The sequence below is a fragment of the Protopterus annectens genome, chromosome 8.part0, assembly GCF_019279795.1.
Source record: "Protopterus annectens isolate FY-2018-M chromosome 8.part0, PAN1.0, whole genome shotgun sequence".
Classification (NCBI taxonomy): domain Eukaryota; kingdom Metazoa; phylum Chordata; order Ceratodontiformes; family Protopteridae; genus Protopterus; species Protopterus annectens.
This window is the reverse complement of record NC_056741.1, coordinates 616674611-616699971: the sequence shown is the minus strand read 5'-3', so window position 1 is coordinate 616699971 and position 25361 is coordinate 616674611. Positions and strand designations below refer to the sequence as shown.

The following is a 25361-nucleotide window of genomic DNA, read 5'->3' as shown; positions in this document are numbered from 1 at the left end:
TTCCTCCCCACACTACAACAAACCAATGAAACACACACAAACACAACACAACACAAATACACACACCTACCCTACATATAAGCGGGGGGCAAGACCCCTGCACCCCCCATGTGGGGGGGCTTTGCCCCCCACACCCCCGTTACTTATATATACTAACTCTGAGGTCGCACTAAAAAGACAAAGACACTAAACCCACCACTAAATACTCTATATTCCCCTTGCACAAACACACACTACATACATACAAACACCACCACTCTACACACTTACACACTCACACCCTAACCTACCTACCCTAACCTACACCTAAAATTTTCCAACACACTCACATACACTCAAATCCCTGCCCAAAACCCTTAAAAAAACATCACTTACCTGAATATCCACATATATCCACACAATGGCAGGCAAACCATATCCCACAGCACACCGCACCTTACAAACACAGCAAATCCCATGAACCGTGCCACCACAACCGCAAATTCGAGAGTTTGAATTCAATCAAGTGCAGTTTTGCTCAACTGCACTTTCGTCTCAAGATACTGAAATTCAAGATTTCAGTATTTCGAGATAGTCAAGTGCTTCCGTCATAATACACACACACAGAGCTTTGCTGAGATGAGTTGCAGCATCTGGAAGCTATAAAACCATTTCAAAAACTTCTACCCTTCCAGGGTTGCAATTAGTTCACCCCTAAGGACTATACAGTAGGATTCCTAGTCCTGGTTTTCACAAATATTTTGTCTCTGTCTGGAATCAGAACTGTAAGATACAATCTTTATGGCCTAAACTGTAAGATACAATATTTATGGCCTAAACTAGGTAATTTAATTTCAGAATATTTTTAAAGTTAGCTGGACTGAGCTTAACCTCTTCTCTTCCAGTATTCTCTGTTACAATATATTAATTTCAACAGTCACAATACAGTCTCACATATAGGTATATTTCTTTTCTGTACGGCAGGACCCACTGTTGGTACATTTTAACACAGCTTTACAAATACATTTTTCAACACAAGTATCTGCAGAAATCAGCTTGATATAAAATGACATATAATTCTTTACAAAACTCCAGCTAACTATGCTGTCATATGTTACACACCCACTGCCTTACTTCTCCTGGCATAGCTGGCAATACCTCACATCATCACAGTATACATGAAAACTATTCTCAAGATAAAATGTACTTATCCCATTAACGTTTTGTAATTTCTCAATTTACTTTTCTGCATGTTAATAAGAAAACTCACTCCCTCTCCCTAGGCATACATACTCATGCATTCAAATTCATGGTTTACTTCATATTTTGAACTATTATATATATTACTTTTCTCCTGTTTTTATTTCATCACCGTCTTCCCCCAAATAAGCATGTTTCTTTTTTATTGCTTTCTAATCTTTCTGGTTGCATTTTATATATTAAAGCTGATTTCATTATAAAACTATATTATCCTTATCTCATGTTATTAGTTTATTTTGATTTTCTGGTGTCATTTCTTGAACATTTTATTTTTATTGTTGTTATAGCAGGTTCCAAATGCTGCCATACATGGTTTTACAATGCTGTACTGCTTACGGTTCATTACTGTGCTGATGTGCTTTGCAGCATTTGTGCTATAATAGATCATGATTTATTTTTTCATTTGGTTTTATAACGCATCATTAATTATGTAGTAGAATTTTTGACATGTCATTGGCTAGATGTATACATTACACTTTTTTCATTTATGCTACATACAATTTTTATAGCCTTACTTCAATGTTTTCTTGTGCTGCCTTATGCTATTCCGGCTTTGTTTTAACAACAATTGTGTGCAAATGATTGTATTACTGTTAAGTTGTCAGGTTTTCTGTCATTCTCCTGACAAATGAAAATTCACACTTTACAGACACCACACTTTTCAGGCTTCCTACAGCTTGATAGTATCCAGTCTGAAGTATAGGCCCATTTATAATACTGTAGGATGAGACAAAGTCCTACATTTAAGTTGCAGCAAGATGGTTAGGGATATTTTAAGAGGTAATCAGTGCTTTTAACTAAATAAAGGTATTGTTGGGAGAACCTGTTTCATAAAGTGAAGGGAGTGGAAGGGTGGTATTGTCCTTTAATTGTGTGTGTGTGTGTGTGTGTGTGTGTGTGTGTGTGTGTGTGTGTGTGTGTGTGTGTGTGTGTGTGTGTGTGAGTGACTAGGGTAGGCATAAACTTTGTTGTCTGCTCTGTTGCCTGTTCCATTGGTCCTTCCCTTAAGGAAGTGTGACGTGTCGGGACACACTACCTTTTCTATGAAGCAAACTAACTTTTCCAGATTTTTGCTATTCTGGCTTTGTTTTAACAACCTGCCAGTAATTTTAATATGGGGCTGATTTGATTTCTCAGCATGTTACTACATTCCTAACACTGTTTGTGGTGACTGGTTTAATAATTGAGAATACATAAGCTGCCAAAAAGCAGTGCCAAGAAATGGAAAATAAAATGTAAGGAATAATAGTTCTTATAGCCAAAACTGGATGACTGAACTAGCCAATGGTAGTGTTGTTTAAGCATTTTCATTCAAAACAGTTTTCTATAACTAAACCATGAAACTACAGATGAAATATTTGGCCATTTCAGTAATGGAAACTTATATCATAGAAGATTTCTGGAATAGTATTATAAACTTCTATTTCATTATAAGTGGTTGGACACTTTAACATACTTGTATGACAAACCGGAGAGATGCAAACTGTAGTATGCTTTGTAAATTATTGAGACCAGATCACATTTTTTTGCCAAGTCTTTATTTCAAAGGATCAAAAAGTGAAATAAAACAGACTTTAAAAATACAGAAATAAAGTAGATTTTTACACTTTGTTCTGAGAACAAATACACTTTCTTACCTTACCTTACTAAATGTGATCAATATTTAAGATGTGCCTATGGGGGATTTCAAATACAAAAATTTGGAAGTACATATGCAACACAAAAATGTTGAAAAAATAAAGACAGAAGCACAGGTATACAAACTGCAAATGTACACACAGATACAGAGATGTTAATAATGCAAAAATCTGGAAAAGTTAGTTTGCTTCATAGAAAAGGTAGTGTGTCCCGACACGTCACACTTCCTTAAGGGAAGGACCAATGGAACAGGCAACAGAGCAGACAACAAAGTTTATGCCTACCCTAGTCACTCACACACACACACACACACACACACACACACACACACACACACACACACACACACACACACAATTAAAGGACAATACCACCCTTCCACTCCCTTCACTTTATGAAACAGGTTCTCCCAACAATACCTTTATTTTGTTAAAAGCACTGATTACCTCTTAAAATATCCCTAACCATCTTGCTGCAACTTAAATGTAGGACTTTGTCTCATCCTACAGTATTATAAATGGGCCTATACTTCAGACTGGATACTATCAAGCTGTAGGAAGCCTGAAAAGTGTGGTGTCTGTAAAGTGTGAATTTTCATTTGTCAGGAGAATGACAGAAAACCTGACAACTTAACAGTAATACAATCATTTGCACACAATTACAAATTAGTACTTCTTTACTTAATATGTTGGTATGATAATGCTATCATGTGATATAAAATGTATCCAGAAGAGCATTAAGTCCCTGCAGCCCTACAGCCTCAAGCAACCTATGTAAGGAAAAGTGGCATGTATTCTGTGTGTCACAAGTCTTCTTCATCAGAAGGTTGTCAGCTTTCTAATGAACATGTGCACCACAATTCTGAATTCTGCCTCTGTGTTTTACTGCACTGACAATCATACTATACGTAGAAGCACTGAGAAATTTATTTAAAACAAATATTTACTAAAAAAACAGCATAAATGCACTAGAGTTCATATCAACTACATGCGTGTGTATGTGTGTGCATTCACAGATGCATGTGTACATACACAAACATGTTACGTATATGTTAAGAAACATTAATATTCAAAAGCTGACGTTTTCTTCTTGTCTACACCCCATATCCCCACTTCATGTCAACACCCCAAATGCTTGCTATGGTTCATTTGTATGTGCACCTTTCATATTTCAATGTCACTATCCATTTACATGCTCCTACCTTTCACAATACACATACTACTCTGGTGTAAACTGTTAGGCAATCTGTTTTAAATGTACACACCAAGTAATATAAAGTACAAAACTGAAGACACAATACTTGCACTTTTATAGGAAGATAATGTGAATAAAGAGAAGGAAGCCTTTGGTGTCACAGTGAGGTTATCTTTGCTGTCGTACACCAGACAGAATACAACTGAGAAGACACTTGTATGACTGAACATGTTACAGCTACTCCGAGCAACATGAGGTTCAAATTTCAAATGATAAAATATGGAATCCCAGCTGAGAGAACCTAGATAAAAAAGCTGTAAAGCAATGAGCATTACCTACAACCCCCACGGTGATTACAGTTTTGATGTCTTGGTTTCTGCAGTAGTTACCCAAAAGCTTCATCAAACAGTCAGCTCCAATGCAGGCACTGCTATTTAACAAGTCCACACTGGCCTTGGTCACGGACACCTTGCTGTGTTTCTGAGAAAGAAAAGAAAAGAAAAGAAAAATGCGATGGGGACATGAGCAAACATCATCTTATTCAGTAAAATGTTTTGCTAACATTTTCCCTACTTTTTCCACCATGACATGCAGTGTCAAAAATGCTGTGATACAGTATCCCTCCATTTGCTCATGTTATCTATGTTGTTTCTTGTATCATTCTAAAAACATATTTTTCCATGCCATTCTCATGAAGGATTCACTTGACCGTTACTCTCACAATATCAGACCAGGGAACAGCATAGGGCTGCATCTGTACTCACTAAGCATGTATTATGACTTATGTGTAGACATGTGTAGTACATTCCAAGTCTGTGGACACATCCCACATTATCCCCGAGGTTATGCCATTGAGGGGTACATGAGATTTATTCTGGCTGTGGTTTAACACAAAGTTTACTAATACTTAAGCAATGACAGGGAGAAATGCATCACGGCTCTAAACTCAGCAGATGTTTCAAAGCAGGAAGGAACATTTGTAAATCACTTTAAACAAAATCCACATTTCGCACAGTGAAAAAAAAAAAAAAAAAAAAAGAAGAAGAAAAAATACAAATGCCATTTAGCCCATCAATGTCCCCAGGCTTCTGCTACCCAAGGTGTAACATATTTTAGATGGGAGCAGCTCCATCTTTTATCATTTCTCATCCTGTACGACAGTTACAAAGTAGCTGAACAGGGAACATATATTCACAAAAGTTGTTGCAACAATCAACCTTAATGCATGTTTGAACCTACCTTTTGTTACAACATGGGTCTACAGCCAGAGGTGTATCATGGCTAATAACCACATGCAATAACAGACCATCACTCAATTTTGAGTTTCTAACACATATAACTTTTTAAAAAATAAAACAATGCCACACCCATTTTTTATTTGTTGCCCTTGCCATTCTTTTTTCTGAGAGCCCGTGTCAATGTAACTAAAGAACTATCAGTTTATCAGCACTCACACTCCACAATGATGATGTGGTCAGTCACACTCCACAATGATGATGCGATCAGTATTAGTGTCAAGGCCCAACACCAATCAGCAGATTTAGCACTGACTTGTGTAACTGTATATAAAGCATCCCATGGATAAAACTAGGAGCAAATAAAGTATCAGAGATCTATAGTGAAATTGAATATCCATGAATCTTTATGTATCATGAAACATACTTCATGACATCAGATGTTTCTTCAGGTAGTTAAGAAAAAGAACTGCAACACAAGTAGGAATTTCATTTTGCTCTCTCTCTTTTTTTTTTTTTAACTCGAGTATCAGCGATGATAAGCAACAATAATTCCCCTCAGTTTAAGTTACAACCAGTATGAATGTAGGTTTGTTTCTACAACTGACACACTGACATTCATCCTTTAATGTTTATGAAGAACAAAGAGGGAAGTTAAGCCAGCATTCAGTACAGCACTTTCAGTCTGTGATACTTGTGACAAGAGTTCAGAAATTCATAATGACAATAAGAGTCCAGCTTAGGCTGGAAAGAATAGACTGCCCAGTAGCTACACATCCTCAAAGGAAGAAGGGTTGTGTAAATGTTTGATAACAGAAGGACACCAAACAGAGACAGAAGAAATACAATGCATCCAGCATGCCTATGCATTCTTCATGGTCGATATGGGTACTACTGCACATCCTTCCTATTCTTATGTAACAGAAAGAGGCACTGGTAAGCAAGAATGGCTGTGCCCATCTTTGGGGGAGGGCATGCACATGCATGCACCAAAATGGTCTATCCCTGGTAGAGGTGGAGGATGTGTTGGGGGGGGGGGTTCTAAGAGGGGACAGGTGGGGAGCATTGGCTGAGTCACTACAGAGGTGGGATGATACATCAAAACATCCTCTTTCTGTCTTTTCTCCAGTCTTGGCACTTGGAGTCAAAGAGCTGAATACTATGTTCACAGTATGCACCCTGAGAATCTTGATAAATGATGAGTTGTCACTAAGGAAAAAGATTGGCTGAAACATGTCTCCAGTGTCTGAGAAACATTATCAGAACCATGAGGACTGACTTTATTTAGAATTGTGGAATGCATACCTCTCAACTTCTTAGTGCAAGAAATCTGGACAAAGCCTACAATTATGGGGGTTGGGAGGGGGGGGCTCAAAGGCCCATAAATAGGGACAGATATTAAATATTGCTCTCATAAACCTTGAATGTTCCTATAATGACAGGTTTTGTATTAGCATGCATTTTCTGAAAGATATGAAGTCTGAAAAATCAAATGTATGTACTTATTTAGTGACTTCAGTCCTCAGTGATTTGCCAGAAAACCATACATTTTATGAGGGATAGACTAAAAATATGAGGCAAAAATATGGACATTATGCAAAGATTTTGTACAGTTGAGAGGTATGGTAGAAAGTCTATAATGCCATGGGAAAAACTTGTGATTGTAAAACAAATGGGAGGGGGTGGGAGTTCTGGACATGATAAACAGCTGCAATCCAAATTAAAATTCTTTACCTACCAGTAATGAATTATGAAGCTACATGGGAACAGTTACATGGCCTAAAGGGAAGAAATAGGAAGCAGCTTGACAGAGTGGTCCTTCTGGTAATATTACGGGAAGACAGAAAATGTCCCTTACATGCTGAAAACTGCTAATGCCTGATGAAACTGTGGTTTAAAATGCCTTTGCATACCTGACATGGTGGCATTACTGTTCCAAAATAAGACTGGCTAAGACTTTGTAAAGAGGAAAAAAAACAATACAGTGGAAAAAACTGAGATGTGGCAGTGAGTGACACACCTGGAATCAGAGAAGACAGAAATCTGGCTAATTTGGTTTCTTAGATTTGGACTCTGAAGGGATGCAGAGTACTGAAAGATGTTTGGATTTAAAGGAGTTTCTAAAGAAAATGATGTCTACACTAATTCTGTCGCTTCTACAAGCTTATACTGATAAAAACAAGTGAACCACAAAATGCACTTTTTTCAGGGACTGGAAATAACTAAATTCCCAAAAACAGAAATAGTATCAAACAACTTTATTCTCCACTTTCATCCAAGCAGGACTTCATCAGAATAATTAACACCTTATTACAATCTATTTTACATCCAAGCCATGGGCAATGAAAACAATTGGTTGTACAAACATACTTTAAACTGTGCTTTGTATAAGAAATTTTTATTTACTATTGTTGAACAAGTGTCGGTGGATAAAACAGAAGGGGATTTTAAGGGTCTATATTAGAAGAACAAAAGATCAAAATCACAAACGCTCTAAATAGCAAAAATGCCGGACCTCAAAGTGCTTTTTGTGAGATCTCAGTACAGTGAAGATCGAATATTTGTCCTTTCCTCACTGTACTGTGATCTCGAAGTTGGAATATATATTTAGCGGGGGGTTGTGGGGGGCACAGCCCCCCACAATAGGGATTTCGAGGTACGGCATTTTCGCTCTTTAGAGCATTTGTAATTTTGATCTTTCATTCTTCTAATATAGACCCAATTTTAAGACCAGGGTAGAACAAAAGAAACATTATGGCAATTAAAGGTAGTAGCAGATATGCCCCCTGGTCTTATTGAAATGATTAATATTATTTTTTAAAACAGAAAAGGATATTCGTTTCTAAATAAAGCTTTTAAGTGTTTTATACAGAATGTTTCGTAACAACGGAATGTTTTTTTTTTTTTTTTATAAGAAGTGTATGTTACTTTAATTTAATAGGCTTTTCTACTGATCTAATTGGATGGCTTGGATATAAAATATGTTGTAATAAGGTGTTAATTATTCTGATGAAGTCATACATGGATGAAAGCAGAGAATAAAGTGGTTTGATACTATTTCTGTTTTGGGGGATTTCGTTATTTCCAGTCCCTAAAAAAGTGCGTTTTCTGGTTCATTTGTTTTTGTGTTCTTGATTGTACCACTGTCATTGGAACTTTTCTTGTTGGTAGGCTTATATTGATGTCTAAAAGACTTGTGAGCAGATCAACTAGCGCACTTCCAGCACTGAAAGGTGAGGTAAAAGACTTTATAAAACAAAGGTGGGTCAAGGGCACAGAGGGAGAAAAAGATTATAAAATGTGTGGGTGCCAATGCCAGTTGCCAATATATACCATCATATCCAAGAAATTTAGAAATTTTCTCAGAAATGTTTTCTTAAGTTGTTTCAACCAGAAGACCCAACATGCTAGAGATGAGATACAGGAAATTATGTATCAAGGATGCATACATTTTGATCTCGTCTGAGTCTTAAGTATAAGCCAGAGTTGTAAGGGTTCTTAGAAAATTTGCTCAGGAAAGTTGTAATGCTTCCCAATCCAAAGTCATTGGTGCTTTTAAAAAGAACTAGCACAAGTATTTATAAATTGTCTTCTGGGATAGTGCACTGATCAATACTGACCAATTTCAGAGCTACACCTGATAATGACAAATGCTAAAAAGACAAAAACTGGGAAGTAGAAATCTAAATCTGAACCAAATGTCAATGACATAATACACATAATAGAAGTGGTGAAAAGGTTTGTTTTAGATAGTTGCAGTGGGACACAAGTCACTGTAATGTTACTGGTATCAAACATAATGGAGCTAAATAACAATAACTTGTGGATTAGGTGTACCATTTTTGTTAACCTGACAGAAGACACTAGTGATGGAGGTGTGTTGACTATTAACCTTGGAAGAATGCCTAAAGATCATGCAGAATGGAAACACTTTTCTGAAACTATAGTAAAGATTGCGCTAGCCATGTGTTCACCTAACATAAAACTAATGTCATAAGTTTACCAACAAAGTTACAGAAAGAAGATATGTGAACAGTCAGTTCTATTTTTTTCCAATCATACTTATGTTTACTCTAGTTTATTTTGAAATAAAGGATTCTACATGGTTTGTCTTTCTCTGGTAAAATGATGTATGCTACAAACATATGAACAAGTGCTGTGACATCAGGGGATAAAGCCCTGAATGTACCTCAGACAACATGAGTACGGTTAGCAGCTCAAGTGATGGAAGAGTGGGCAGAGGGGCGGTGACTGGCACATACCGGCATGCTCATCCTGAGGGAAGGGACTGGTGGTTCTGATTTATCCACTGCTACTCAGCAAGTACAAGCTTGTCTGGTACACAAGAGGGATGGACTGGGGGCTTGGACTTGGTCCTACCCAACTGGTGATGGCATCTTCAACACAGGTGAGGGTATGCACATGAAGGGGAGAGCACTGTAGACACCTGTGCTGAAATGGGTATCTTGTGCCAGCCACAAGGGAGTGGGGTTTGCACAACATACTACAACAGCCTTATTGGATTCCTGAATGATGACCTTTGCAGTCCATTCTCACTCCACATAAATAAATGAAACTAGAACTTGTGCTTATTCTGCAGCTAAAAAAAAAGAGTCACTAGAGCAATATGAATATGAAAGCTGATGGCTGACCAACACTGACGAACCTCCAAAAAAATTCTGAACAGGTGAATCAAGTGCAATTTCCTTGAAAAAGGAATTATATCTGAGTTTATGCCAAAGTGACTACAGTGATAACAGCAATAAAAGAAACATCATGATGATGATGGTGCACTTTTCATATATATATATATATATATATATATATATATATATATATATATATATATACACACACACACACACATATATATTACTGGCTGTTTAAAAGTGGAAGCTACTGTAAGGCTGCAATGCACATCTATTTATTTTAACATAATGTCCACTAGGTAGAGCACAGGATTAAGCCAACGAGGTGTTAAAGAGCTGCTTCTTGAAATTGTGGGTTTGATTCCCACAGCCTCTAGCTGCATACTGTATAACAATAAGCAAACCACTTAAACAGTGAAAGCTTCCAGACTGCCCCAGAAATGAAGCACTTGTGTCCTGTGGGCTTATCTGGCTAACATAAAAAAATAATAAATGAGGCCACTAAAATGTTAACTAATTTTGTAACAAGTAAGAAAAGTCTTTTGGAAATATTACCATGTGAATATTCTCAAAAATAGACAGGATACTGTAAGAGCAGGAGACTTCAATATAATTTGTTTCAGGGTATGACTCAGGTCAGAAAATTATTTATCATATAGCCCCAATTCTAATCAGGGATAACTGTTCTGTATTCTAATATGATTCTGCAATGGAATGGTAAATTAGATTTACATATATTGCTGTATTTTAAAACAGAACTTAAAAAATAACAACAAAGGATAACTCTACTTTACTGAAGGAATACCATTAATACTCTGAACTGAGAAGCTTCTTCGATTATAAATGTCTGGTAAAGCCTCCTTGTTTAAATTAAACTTACTCAAGATATCTTCTGTAGTAAAAGTTTAATAAGCAATCTGCCCAAGAAACCAACGGAATTGCATTTTTTCATGTCTTAATTGATTCATAGTATGAATAAACCTGGTAGTGTTACTGATGTGAAAAATGAGAAATGTCATTATTTTAAGAAAATATTTTTATAAATAATGTTTTTAAAAGATGTTAATACAGCACTAATAATTTGATTCAAAAACAGAATAAATGGGAAACTGTAACTAGTTTGCTAAAATATGCTGCATGTTACTATGAATGACAGATTATACAGTTTTAGACTTTTTACTACTGGTGCAACAGGGGAAGTTTGTTTTGTCACCCGTTACATTAAAAAAAAAAAACAGGTATAACCCCTTTAATGGGCTGTGAGAAATATATACTTGGAGCAGTAAGAAAGGCTGCTGCTTGAGAGCCCCCTAGAAGCTAGTTAGGATAAAAACTTTTAAACAGAAACTAGCAAAGACAGTCTGGTATCCTGAGTGTAAAGCAGGAAGTTACCACGAAAACTGTGTGCTCTGTAAATGCCTATTGAAAGGAAAAAAACACACTTTTGTTTTAAGAAATAGACTGTCCCTCCCTAAGTTGTAACCAAGGTGGGGAAAAGGGAGCAGCGCCCGAAGTGTATCAATGATGCAGGAATGCAGTACCAGTACTGATAAATGACAGTCAGTGCTGCATTTATGGCTCAGCGTTTAGCATGAGGCAATTGTGTGTGTTAGCAAGCTGTTTATTACAGTTTGTTACGGTTTTATGAAGCAGCCTGTACAGTTGCAGGAGAGGAGAAGAGCTGTTTTTTTTTTGTCTTCAACTTTGAGAAGAGCTTTTTTTGCTCTTCTCCCACCAGTGTGGGGATCTGCACAGAGCACCAAATGAGTTACCTATGCTTCTGCTAGCTGCTGTCTTTGGTAAGCAATGCACTGTAACAGAATTTTCATTATGTATGTATGTTATATGTGCTAGTTTCAGGGAAAAACTGAAAGCTTGTACAAGTGACTGCAATGTGCTTTGGGAGTATTTTCTGACTGGAAACTACTGCAATAAAACCTACAGGCTTGCATTATAGCACTTTATAAGCACTTAATCAGGAGATACTTTTATAACTTGTGTGCTGAAACCACGGACTTTAAAGTATTGCATTATATAAGTATTGTACTATCTTGTTTTTTTCTGTCTGTTATGCTCAGAAAAAGCTATTTGAGTTTCTCTTTCCTGTTAGACTGAAAAGAAACAATTTGTGCTTTGTATTTGTAGTCCTGAAATGAAGCAACTTGACTTTGTGTCAGGCATGTTGAAGTAAAGCAATTTAAGTTGTCCCTGCTTGACAAGAACTTACATTGTTATGCCAACCTGACGAAAATTTGCATTAAACTGTACATTAACTTGTACCTTACTTGCAATGTCTAAATTGCTGAAAAGTAGAGCTTATCAGCAACAACTTTTTTCACTCTACATAAAACTAAGTGTATATCCTTTCATAAAGCATTAACACAAAAGATCTAACCCATAAACAATTACTTGTTTAGTGGATGCTAATACATAAGAGTCTATACCTGGAAAGCTGATCCCTCCTTTGCTCCCAAGGTATTTTGTGATTTATTCATCTTTTTTATATACTGCTATACTATAGTTAAAGAAATGCAAATATAATAATATAGGTACTAAGATCATTTTGATGAAAAATCTTCAAAGGGCTAAATATATTTTATTCCAATGAGGGATCAAATTCTTAAAAAAACAACGGCACTGTCATTACTATTTTTAACTGTAGATTCTATAAAAGTTTTTGTAATAATTTCAAAATATCTGAATTGCTATTTTAATTGCAGTTATATTTATTATATCTGCACTCAGTCTCTGCTTTATCAATCAAGTATCAGTCATTAATAATATAATTTAAGTTAGACAGTTCACTAAAATCTGTTAAGGAAACCTGAAGATAATAAACAGAATGATTAATATCTGAAGTGGTAAGAAGTACATGATCCGCAAATAATGATAATGTAATTTCTAATGACTTCTAATGCTTTTGATTTTACTTATGTGTACTTTAACCACATCAGCAACTTCTACACAGCTCACCCATGTCAATAACATGCTGAAGTATACCATCTGTGTGTCACCAACAAGACAAAGCTAATTAATTTAATTACAGCCACCCAATTTCTTAGCCATTAATATTAAGACTGCAACTAATATTATTTGCTAAAAGTTGTATTGCTAGTCCAAAAAATTATGGAGATGAAAGATTACCTTGTTTTGTAACTCTATTACCTCTTTAGACAAATATGAACCAGATTTAATATACATTTTAAAATTAGGACATAAAGTCATTAAGACAATAGGTAATTATATTTTTGTAAAACTTAAAAAAAGCAAAAACAAAAGAATCAAGGTAATGAAATTCCCTAATATCAAGACTGTAAATATTGCAAGTTCTGGATAGTTACAGTTTTCTTCACTTCACCTTTTATTGCATTTTCGATACAAATCCTCTCAGGCCTTTGTGAATTGAAGAAGTGATTAGAGTTTTAATTCTAGCTGTTACTGTGCACATTCATTTTATGGTCAATATAGCAATAACCCAAGCCTGGGTGTGGGTAATGCTAAATTTACCCACGGTTGGCGTGGTTTGGTCCCGAGGGCGAAGCCCGAGGGACCAAACAAAGCCAACCGTGGGTAAATTTAGCATTAGCCACACCCAGAAGTGGGTTATTGCTATTATACCATGACATTATTTAAGAAAAGAAACTATTACTTTTCTTAAATAATGGCATAGTATAATGCCTGTTTGCTGCCCTTCCGCAGATGTCTGGCATCCGCGGCAGTTCTGATGTACTGCGCGCCTGCGCAGTACATCAGAGCTGTGAGCAAAAGCAACAGAGAAAGCAAGATCTCCATTGCTTTTTAGTGTTTAGCTATGTTAAATGAGTTTAACATAGCGAGACAGTTAAAATAAGCAACGGAGATGTCCGTTGCTTATTTTAAAACTGTCTCGCTATGTTAAACTCATTTAACATAGTGAAACACTAAAAAAAAGCAACGGAGATCTTGCTTTCTCCGTTGCTTTTTTTTAAAACACTGTCTCGCTATGTTAAATGGGTTTAACATAGCAAGACAGCTTTAAAATAAGCAACGGAGATCTCCGTTGCTTATTTTAAAGCTGTCTCGCTATGTTAAACCCATTTAACATAGCGACAGTGTTAAACGAAGTTATACTAATGGAAAAAAGTCCGGGCGACCGGACCTTTTTCCATTAGTATAACTCGATTTACAACGGGCACGCTGACCAATCAGCGTGCACGTTTTGGGGGGGTCATGGTATAATAGTTAATCATTTGGGTCTTTAATTACTACAGTAGGATCTTATCTTGTTTTAGAAAAGGAACCATAACAGTACATTCACATGAGGAAAAAGGAATTTCATTTTTCATGATTATATTAAAAAAATAATTGTAACATTATGAATCTTATGATGAAAAAAACAGACCATCCAGAATTGTGACTGCATTATCATTTAGATATTTGTTCTTTAATTTCTGAATTTTAATAGTTAGTTAACTGAATAATATATACTTCAGTTAGTTATTAAAATTAAGAAAGTGTTTTGTCCATCTAATTTTTCTAACATATTTTTGAGAAGTCCATCAAAATGAAGTTTACCATCATTTAAAATCTCCTGTATATTGGACTATAATTGTTAGTAATCATACTTTAATAGCTTGTACATGTTTTGCTTAATAAAGCATTATCTTTTTAACCACTTGGACTCAGAATAATTATTATGTTTTATTTTTCTCTAGGACTATACTATACTGTGAGCTATAATTAACACATAACTTGTTTAGATATAATGATTCATAACTTTCTACTTTAGCATTCACAAAAATTTTAATTATTTTGAATTTCTACAAGTTATTTTTTTCAGTTCTTAACCTTATTTCTATAGCAAGTTGAAATGTTGCCACATAGATAGCACTTTAGTGAATACCACACACAAAACTGCATTTGCCTCCATTTTGCCATTATTAAGAGGAAAAAATTACAAAGAAACATTCTTTACCATAATTTGATTTTAATAAATAAAAAGAAATATAACAAAAAAGCCATCTTATTGTTTTTATATTAAAGAGTAGTATGTTAAGTTCTGAAACAGGACAGACAATAATTTTAAAGGATTCAAGATCTGACACCAAGTCAGAGGACATTAACATGTCAGTTCTTGGTTGAGTGCCTAAAACAGGAGTACTAGATCAAAAGTTATTCTATTAAATCTCTTTAAGTTTTTAAGTTCTGATAGTAGTTTGTTAAAGCTTTTACTGATTGTAAATAGCTTGGAAGTATCTTTCTTGTCTAAGACATACCTATTCTTAGGGGAAGTTTGGATGGGAGCATGCGCACATTACAGGGAGCACACTGAATTCTCCCTGGTAGTGCAGCACTTAACTCAACCACCAAGGGAGGGATGGGGAGAGACTAGGGCCCAGGGAAAATGACGCAGGCTGCCGACTGAAGGGGTGCCTGTCAGCTGGGGACAAAGAAAAAGATACCTTTGGGTCCCAGTTTAGAGGACAAGTAAAGCTTACCTAGCTGATGGGAAGATGCTACCTTAACCATGGCTGTAGACAAATATTAATAATGGTCACCTACAGGTCTGGCCCTGGGCAGCAAGCCAGAGTAATGCAGCTGTAATGGGGGACATTGACTTCTGCAATTAGTAAGTGGACAGTCAGAGCACAAGGAGAGGCAAAAATGATACTTCTGATGATGGCCCCTAAAGAAAGCTCTTGCCTCTGCACTGAAGATAATTGGTATGAAAGAGTAAATGGCCTTGAGTTACATTAGGAAAGGCTTGATGGCTACAAGGCAGGTGGACAAAATGCACCAATTGAAATCATAGAAAAAATACTACTATTATCCTTAAAGTTATCTAAACCAGTTGGCATGATAGATGCTTTCTTCCAGGGTATCCCACCCTCTTTTCATTTTTTTATAGACAGATCAGAATAAAAAAAAGTTCACAGCCAAAGAGATAATTTATATTTTCTTCCAATAAGTGGGTTTCTTGAAAGAAAACCCCATTAGCCTTTTTAATTTCAGACATCTGTAAAGTCAGTCTTTTTTGGCATACCATTACTTAAATATGCAATTATGTAAAATTCCACAATATCCATCACTAACCCCAAGAGCATACAACTTCTCAATTGTTTTATTTAGTAGAAGACTTTCAGGGTCACTCCAAATGAAGTGCACAGGCAAGGCTCCTTTGGAAAATCTTCATCCTCAACCTATTAGCTATGTTGACAATGCATACAATGATGTACTGGCTGTCAAAGTATGAATGGATTACATCTTTCCTTTTCATACTGTTTGGAACTACTTTCTGCTGACTGGAACTGCATCTGAAATGTCTCCTATTCACCAAAATAAATGAAAGTTATGTACTTACCATAATGCTAAATCTGAGTTGTCTACTTCCGTCCAGCTCAATGTATCGGTTACTGCATCTGACTTTGGTGTCTTTTTTCAAGCTCTGACCTCAGTGGCTTTTTTCAAGGTCTTAGAATTAAGACACTGGCTCCTCTCCTATCCATAATTCCCTCTTGTCCGTACAATACCTCAAATTGAGTTTGTCCACATTTGTATCTTATATGTTATCTAAAAGGCACAAAAAATTTAATATTATACTACTAAAGAAAAAGGAGAAGGTCAGTTGAAGGCCAAATAAACGACAATGCTCTGGACAGATCCAATCATTCAAGGGGCAATGGGTGACAATTTTGATAAGGGGTTGATGGAAGAAGATGGAAAAAGACAACATGGCTCTAGCATTACAGTAGGATTATAACTTTCATATCCAACGTCTTTTCCATATGACTCAATGTATGACACAGATTCCCTAGCTACTAAAACTCCAGAGTTGTCTCATGGAATGATATTCTGAAGAACTATGGAGCCCAAGGATGCATGGGATCTAGAATGCAAGTCCAACTTATAGTGAGATACAAAGGTATGATCAGTAGAAAGAATAGCTGTGCAAAAACTTACCATAACCATAGATGTCCTTCTCTTCCATGTTGCAGTATTCTTAGTGGGGGATTCCCCACCTCAGGCGACCCGAACGTCCGCTCCAATACAAAAACTTAAGCGTGGCTAATGTAGGTGCGTGGGACGTCACATGTAGGGCTATGAACCACGGACCTTAAATGTGACGTCTGCACCCACAGACCTCAGAACTTAAATGCCCAGTTGGACAGTCCAGTAGAGAGAACCATGTGATGTCAACAAGAGGTGCAAAGTGCCATTTGCTGGCTAGTCTGACCGTAGTCTATGGGGTGCTCCAGGGTGCCCTTTAGACAGGTCAATAGGAAAAAGGGGGATAGGTGGGGGGGAAGGAATACCGCAACATGGAAGAGATGGACATCTATGGTTATGGTAAGATTTTGCACAACTAATCTATGTCCTTCTATTCCTATGTTGCAGTATTCTTAGTGTGGGAAAGTACCACAGCTTAGTTAGAGGGAAGGGTGGAGGTAGAGGTAGCTGATTCCAGAAAGCCCTGCAGGATTGCCCTGGCTCTGGAGAAGTGGTCCAATTTGTAGTGTCTGGTGAAAGTGTTTATGGTGGACCAGGTGGCTGCTTCCAGAATGGAGGCTGTGTCCAGGCCTTTGAGGAAGGTTTTGGAGGATGCCATGGCCCTGGTAGAATGAGCTCTTACTCCCTGGGGTAGGTCCTGGCCATGGTGGGAGTAGCAGAAGCAGATAGTTTTTCTGATCCAGCAGAAAATGGTTTGTTTGGAGACTGCCTTGCCCAGGGCTCTGGGGTGGAAGCATACAAAGAGTTGGCTGGAGAGGGGGCAGAGCCTAGATGACTAACTGGTAGCAGCAACTTTTATGAGCTCCACAATCTAGTACTAGAATTCAGGAAAATAATCATTTTTCTTTATCAAAAGTAGTCAATTCTTATTAAGGAACCTCAAACCTATAAGAATATCAATTTTTGTGCATTTGCATTGACATTTTCCTGTCAAACAAACTGGAGATTACTTCTTCAATACAGACATGAGCAAAGTCTTTCCACTCTGAAACTTCACTGAAAAAATAAATTCAATTGATGTCTACCACACTACTTGAACTATCTCTTAAAATGGACAGATTTACAGACAACCTTGAAAATCTAAAAGTCAATTGTCAAAAACAGACTGATGTCTTTAAAGAATTATTGCAACTGCAACAATCAAATATTTTGGATATGGAATCTTCTCTAAGTGACATAGATGGGAGAATTAAGAAAGATGAAACTCATTGTGAATTTCTTCTACAACACAATACCTGGCTAATCAGTAAAATAGATGATTTAAAGGACAGGGAAAGGAGAAATAACATAAGAATTTTTGGTCTTACAGAAAAAAACAGAATGTGAGGACCTTATTTTATTTCTAAACTCTTGACTTCCACAAATACTAGATCTAAAGGAAGGTCTGTCCAATGGTATAGAAAGAGCACATAGAGCTACAGGAAAATCTATTCCTTCTTCCACCAATATGCCAAGATCTATTATTGTGAAATTCTTGTCTTATTTAGACAAAGAACTTGTTCTCAAATCTGCCTGGAGAGGAAATCCCTTGTCATATAATAAGAGAGTCACATAAGATTTGACAATGACTATTCTCCAAGAGTCTTAGAATTAAGGAAGAAAACCTGGCCATTCGTGAGATTCCTCAAACAAAATAAAATTAAAACACAACTTGCATTCCCTGCAAGAATCAGAATCTTTCATTCAAATGACATAAGAACATTCAACAATGTCGACGAAGCTATTACTTTAATCAAAAATAACAACATAACTGTAATTCCAGAAGACATGGATTGGTCATCTTCCATCACATTAAAGAGATCCTCTGAGAAAAATAACTGGACTGATATGAGAAAGAAGAAACTGAAAACTGATCCTAAAAATACTGGAGTCACTAATTCTCTCAAAGCATCAACTAAAACTTGATTTAATCTCCAATCATCCAAAAAGTATGTACTTTTCCTTGCTATTCATATCTAAGAATGCTCCTTACACTCTCTGCTTGACCCTTATTATGGTTACATTACATATCTCATGTGTCTTAGATTCCTTTAATGGTCCTTAATATACCTACTTACTAAAAACCCATACAATAATAATGGTCTGTTTAAGTGACACCTTTTTGAACTTTTGCACCATTAGCAGGAAGTAAACATATGCTGTATGTATTTATACTTTTGTACAGCTTGTTATAATTTGAATTTAAGTGCTTTATTGTCTTTAAAACATATAATATAAAGTTATACAATTTAAGCTTTAGTTAGAAATTTTCTGTAGCTTTAGCATCGTAACATTCCAATCTGACTGTTTACTGTCACTTCTTGTTTAAAAATAGCCTCGAGCTAACAAATATTGTCGCTCCTCTAAAACAAAAGATATATAATTAACATGGAAGCTCTCAAGTTTAAATTTGGAAATTCGAAGACGTAAATGGTTTTCCACACAGATACAGGTAGGCTAAGTCAGTTTAGCTCACTTTATTAGCAAAATAAAACCCATGTACTATTTATTCTACACATCTATTCCGCATAAATATATACGGCTTTATTATTGTAACTGATGAGAGCGATGATCTCTTGATTACTGACTGTACTTATCTAATTTATTTGATTAAATTGATTTGATTAAATGAGGCACTTTTTAATTTATTTCTTTACATTTACTAAATAATTATATATTTTGTGCTTTGAAGTGTCCCTCTGCTTGTGGGACTGTGTATGTCTAAGTCCGTTAAATTATATAATAGAAACGGCACTGAATCGGATGGTCACCATTACTTTTAGGTTGAGTTATGCACTGAATAGTTATAGATATGTATTTAGCTAATATAGTACACAAATCTAAGGCTATAATAGTAAGGGCTATGTACAATTGCTTGATGGTGATGCGTTGCGCACGTTGTTCGTGTTCGCAGCTGTATCTGAGAGCTGCTCGAATAATATTGTAGTAAATGCTGAAACTGCTTGGGAAATTGTTGTGCACAGAAGCCGTTATGGGATTAACATGTTTAGCTAATATACTGACGTGTTTCAGGTTTGCCTGGGATAGTGAAGTGTGGGAAATAAAGATGTGCTTACTGAATGATTGGGGAATTGTCGATGTAGCTGAGGATTTAATGGGTGTGTGATCTGGAAAGTATATCAATATCTATTTGTGGTCTGCAGCTGTTTGAATATCAGATTGTTATCCTTTCTTCTTTCCGCTTGTTAAAAAAAAAAAGGGGGGGGGATTATGTTGATGGGAGACAGAAGTGAAGCTTTGGTAATATGCAAGTCTCACGAGCACTTTAGATTGTTTCTCCTGAAACCCCAGGCAGCTTTCACTTCACTTAGATGTCCATGGCAAACAATGACAGAATCTCCAAACGACTAAGTGAAACATTAGAGGTGAGCACGGCAGGCAATATCACAATAAATGTAACAAACAGTTTTCCTTAGAACGGCCATCCTACGAAACAACAAAGTATTAATGTAAAAAGAGACATGAGCAGTCTGAATTAACTATAGTAGATTAGTGGGTAAATTAGCAATTCACTTTTATTCTATTTATTTACTCCTTAAACAGGAAACTATGGAAGACCCGCAGTGGTGGTGCTGCGGTAGCGTTGTCGCCTCACAGTAAGACACTGTCCGGTTCGATTCTCAGCTAGCGCATCTTCTGTGTGGAGACATGCGTGAATGGGCGTACCTTTGTTGAAGGTTGTGCGTCAGGGCTGGTAACTCGGCACGTAAAAATCAACTACCAATCATTAACAGACCGGAGTTCCGCTGTGGCGTCCCCTAACCGGGAAAAGCCCAAAGACACAAACAAAACAGGAAACTATGGACAAGATTAAATGCACAGTAGGTAGAAAGGAACATGCATGTGCTGATCCTTTGATATAAATTGGCAAACATATAATATAAGCTATCTGTTTATTTTGAATTTCTGATTCCAGATGTCTTTCTGGGTTATGTTTAGTAAACATGACATTGCCTTAAGAATAATTGCCTTTCAAGCTATCATTAAAATAATAAAGCTATGCAAGACAACTCAGCATAAATATATTTTAGAGAATACAAAATGTTATAATTCTGGAATAAGCAGCTTATGCTTTCAATTATAAACAAGACTTCATATTTCTTAGCATTTGGAAAAATACATAACACTAGAACTGATTATTTTTAATCAGTGGTTTAAGACATTGCCTCTACACAACGAACAATAGATGCAGAAGAGAATTCTGAATTGGGACTGACTGGGTTGTTAATTATTATCCAAAAAGAATGCAAGTAATACTATTCATAACTTAGTGAAACAGAACATTATTAACTTCATTATGCTTGTACTTAATGATTTTTGATACTGAGAAAGTTTGTGGCTGCTGACTTATAAAGTTTCTCAAATGTACTATTGATTGTTAAAAATGAAATTCTTTTATACAGAGAAGAGGGGGGGAAGAAGGCACGCTTTGCAACTAGAATATTCTGATTTGTTATGCTTACTTACTGAGTAATTTTATAACTTAAACATGCCAGCAATGAAACAAGATAAACATTTATATTTTAGTATGTGTGATGATTACTATTTCTGGACACGTTTCATTGATTATACTATTTGTAATATTGACTATACACTATATTATTTGAATATCAAAAAGTATGTAAAGTTTACATTGCACAATGTGTCCAAAACTCTAGCTTCTTTATAGTATAGAGAACTTGTAAGACAGAAAGATTTTGTCATAGTGACTGTTAGATATTTGTTTTCAACCTTAAGTAAAAGAACTTACTTACACTAACACTGTTAATAGTCAATACATTTTTTAGTTAGAAATGGTGAATGTGATGACATTGTGGATAATATGAAAATTTCATACATTTATGGCTCTTTAGGTATCTGTTTATTTATCAATAAAATATGGCAATTTAAAGTGGTTATAGTAATAAACATTAAAATAGGATTTATGAGACACAATCCATAACATTTACAAATACAACAAATGAACAAAATACCAATCAATACTTCCATATCTTTTGTGATATAAGTCAAGGTATAGAATGCCTTTAACTGTGACTTGTAACTCTTCAATGTATGAACTGGTATGAGTCTGTGATATTTGAGTAGGAGTATATAGAAGTTACTAGCAGATAACAGTAAAACTGTAGTTAAATACATATTACTCAATGAGTTATGGTATAGTTTCTCCTGTAAGTAATGGCATTAATGCTATATCATAAGCAACACAATCACACCTTTTTAAAAGGAATATTTTGGAGAAATATAACAAACATTGTTAGTCTACAACATATAAATACTAATTGTTAACTGATTGTGACTACAATGAAATCCTATTACTATAACTTAGGATATCATAAAGCTATTATACTGAATCAAACTTGCTAGAAAGAAACACTCTCATTCTCTAGCATCATTTAATTATTACTATAAAATACATAGAACTAAGACATTTCATTTGACTCATATTACAATTTCTTTAAAGACATATACACTCATAATTTAAGAATTCCTTATAGGTGATTACATATTAGATGTTTCCTAATGTAATAAAGTTGCTGATTATAACTTTAAGAATAGTATTTTTGAAACAAAACATATTAGATCACATATTTCTTTATAAACCACTCTCCATCTAATAGTTTAGTTTATGGAACTCAATGGTCAATGTTTTTGTTTGTTAAAGGTATGAGCAATAATCTAATAGACCTACGTTTATCTATTAGATTAGGAATGATCTTTGTTCCATGTCTAGAATAGAATTTAGTTGTATGAATTGTTATGTTTATTTTATTATATACTCTCTTCTTAAGCCTGACTAAAATAAATTCTTACAGATATTTATAAAAGAAATAAGACTGATAACTTATTTTAAATACTTGCACATAAAAACATTATCTGTTGATATCAGAGGAATATGTCTACTTATTTTTCTGACAATAAACTGATATGGATTTAACTATACTATCCTTGAGCACCAATGGTCTAAATAACCCAAGTAAAAGATCAAATTTATTGAAATATCTAAAATTAAACAAAACACATGTAGTCTTCCTTCAAGAGATATATTTCAAAACAAATGCTAGTTATTCATGGAATCCTAAGGATTATCTGATCTTAGCTCAATCTACCCATAAGACTAAGACAAAAGGTGCAACAATCATATGGAAGAAGAATATTATAATGCCAGAAATCTCTTATATACATAAAGACAAAGAAGGCATCATGGCCTTTGTAGTAATTAAATTCAAAAACAGAATATGGACTTTGGTAAATCTTTACTGGTTTCCTGGTATTGAAGTAGGAACAATTAAAAACATTTAGATTTTACCTCTAATAATTATAAGGGCAATTTAATAATGTGAGGAGATTTTAACTGCATATTACATTCCTCTGAAACTACTAATAAAAAACCCCTTCGGACTTCTTCCATTTCAAAGTCTTTAAAAAAGTAGATTGAATCATTTCATTTATTAGATACATTCAATATGAAAAATGACAAATCATTATTGTTTTCCCATCAAGACCATAGATTTGGCACTCAAACTGGAATCAACAAAATATTAATTGTTAAAGATCTGCAATCTAAAATCGCTAATTTTTCAAATAATCCATGCCCCTTCTCAGACCATGATTTTTGATTTTAAAAATCCAAACTGATTTTAAACCTTTAATCTTCTCCTCTAGAATTCCGTCATATATAACAAAAATTAAAGAATTTAAACCCTGGCTGTTATCAGAATTACAGTTTTTTTAGACACTAATTACACAACAGAAGCCAATAAAGTAATGATATGGGACTAATTAAAAGCTTATAAATTTGGTAAAACTCTTAGCTGGTACAAAAACAAAATAAAAAAGAGTGGGATACAGAATTATTAGATGAACAATCCAAACTTGCGTCAATTAAAACTGGAAAAAAATAAGACTCTCTACAAATAATAAAGAAAGTAGAGGAGTTAAATAAAAATATAATGATATATTAACACATAAAACTAGTTTAGCTTTAGAAAAATTAAAAGTAAACTCCTTAGCCACCTCTCCTAAATATCTACACAAGTTACCCATAAGAATCAAACTACAAGCTGAAGCTAATAACATTAATAACATTCATCATGAATTAAAAGGAAAGAAAGTATCAGATATAGGAGATATTCTTGATGCACTCAGATATCACTACATGAAACATTTTAAAAAAACAGAACTCTCACACTGACAATCTAAACTTGGAAATTAATTCTATTAATATTAAAAAATACCAGAATAGTTAAAATCAGATTTACAAAGCCTATATCACAAAGGGAGATTATTGACAGAATTAAAAAAGGTAAGATTAATAAAGCACCAGGAATAGATGGTATCATCATAGAATTATATAAACTTTTCCCTCCAACGATAATCTCCCTTCTCCATAAAACTTTAATAGAAGTTCAATCAAATGCAATAATACCACCTTCTTGGAAATATTCTTTAATTACTCCGATTCTAAAAGAGGATAAAACACCAAATGTATGCACCTCATATAGGCCCATATCATTATTAAATTACTACAAAATATTCATGTCAATTTTAGCTAATAGAATCAAGATACAATTATCTAAAACAATAAATAATGACCAAACAGGATTTATACACAATACACATACACATGATAATATCAAAAAGATACTTACTCTTACAGATTATGTAAATAAAGAAAATAAAGAGACACTTATAGTAGGTCTAGATACAGAAAAAGCCTTTGACTCTCTAAATTGGGATTATCTATTTAAAACACTGACACTATTCGACTTTCCCCCTTGTTTCATTCAATTATTAAAAAATATATATCTAAACAACTTAACCTGTTTTAAACTAGGACCATTTACATTGGAATCTATTCATATAACAAAGGGCACTAAACAAGGCTGTCCTTTGTCACCTATTCTTTTCGCTTTAGCCATTGAAGTATTAGCAGAAACAGTACGCAATAATCTAAAAATTAAAGGGGTAGATATATATAATCAGTATAATTCTAAAATAATGCTTTTTGCTGACGACATATTGTTAACCTTAACTAATTCTAAAGAGTCCTTAGAGGAGTTGGATTTAGTGATTGAGAAATTTTATTTGATTTCAGGTCTTCACTTTAATAGATCAAAATCTAAATTTTTATTATTAAATAAAAGAAAGAAGTACAAGTTAAAGAAAACCATATTAAAGGGAAACAAGAATCTACCCTAAAGTACTTAGGAATAATATTATGTAAAGATCTAAATGAGATAACATCAATAAATTATAACAATATCATTAATACAATGAAAATCTGCATTGATAGATGGAATAAAATACTATTAACTTTTGAAGACAGACAACAATTAATAAAAATGGTTTTACTACCCAAGATTTTGTATATGGCTGTAGCTATTCAGTTGCTTCCTGAAAGATGTGTTTTTAAAGAAAT

The 25361-nt window shown here is 34.9% G+C and overlaps 1 protein-coding gene across 2 annotated transcripts in view; it reads right to left on the bottom strand.

Annotated features, from left to right (window-relative positions):
* Positions 1–25361, bottom strand: part of GNL3L (G protein nucleolar 3 like) — a 509739-nt gene that overhangs the window by 338377 nt on the left and 146001 nt on the right. For both annotated transcript variants that reach the window (XM_044080108.1, XM_044080107.1), the window contains exon 8: positions 4407–4551. In XM_044080108.1, coding sequence (XP_043936043.1) covers positions 4407–4551 — 145 coding nt within the window. The remainder of the gene's footprint in view (positions 1–4406; positions 4552–25361) is intronic.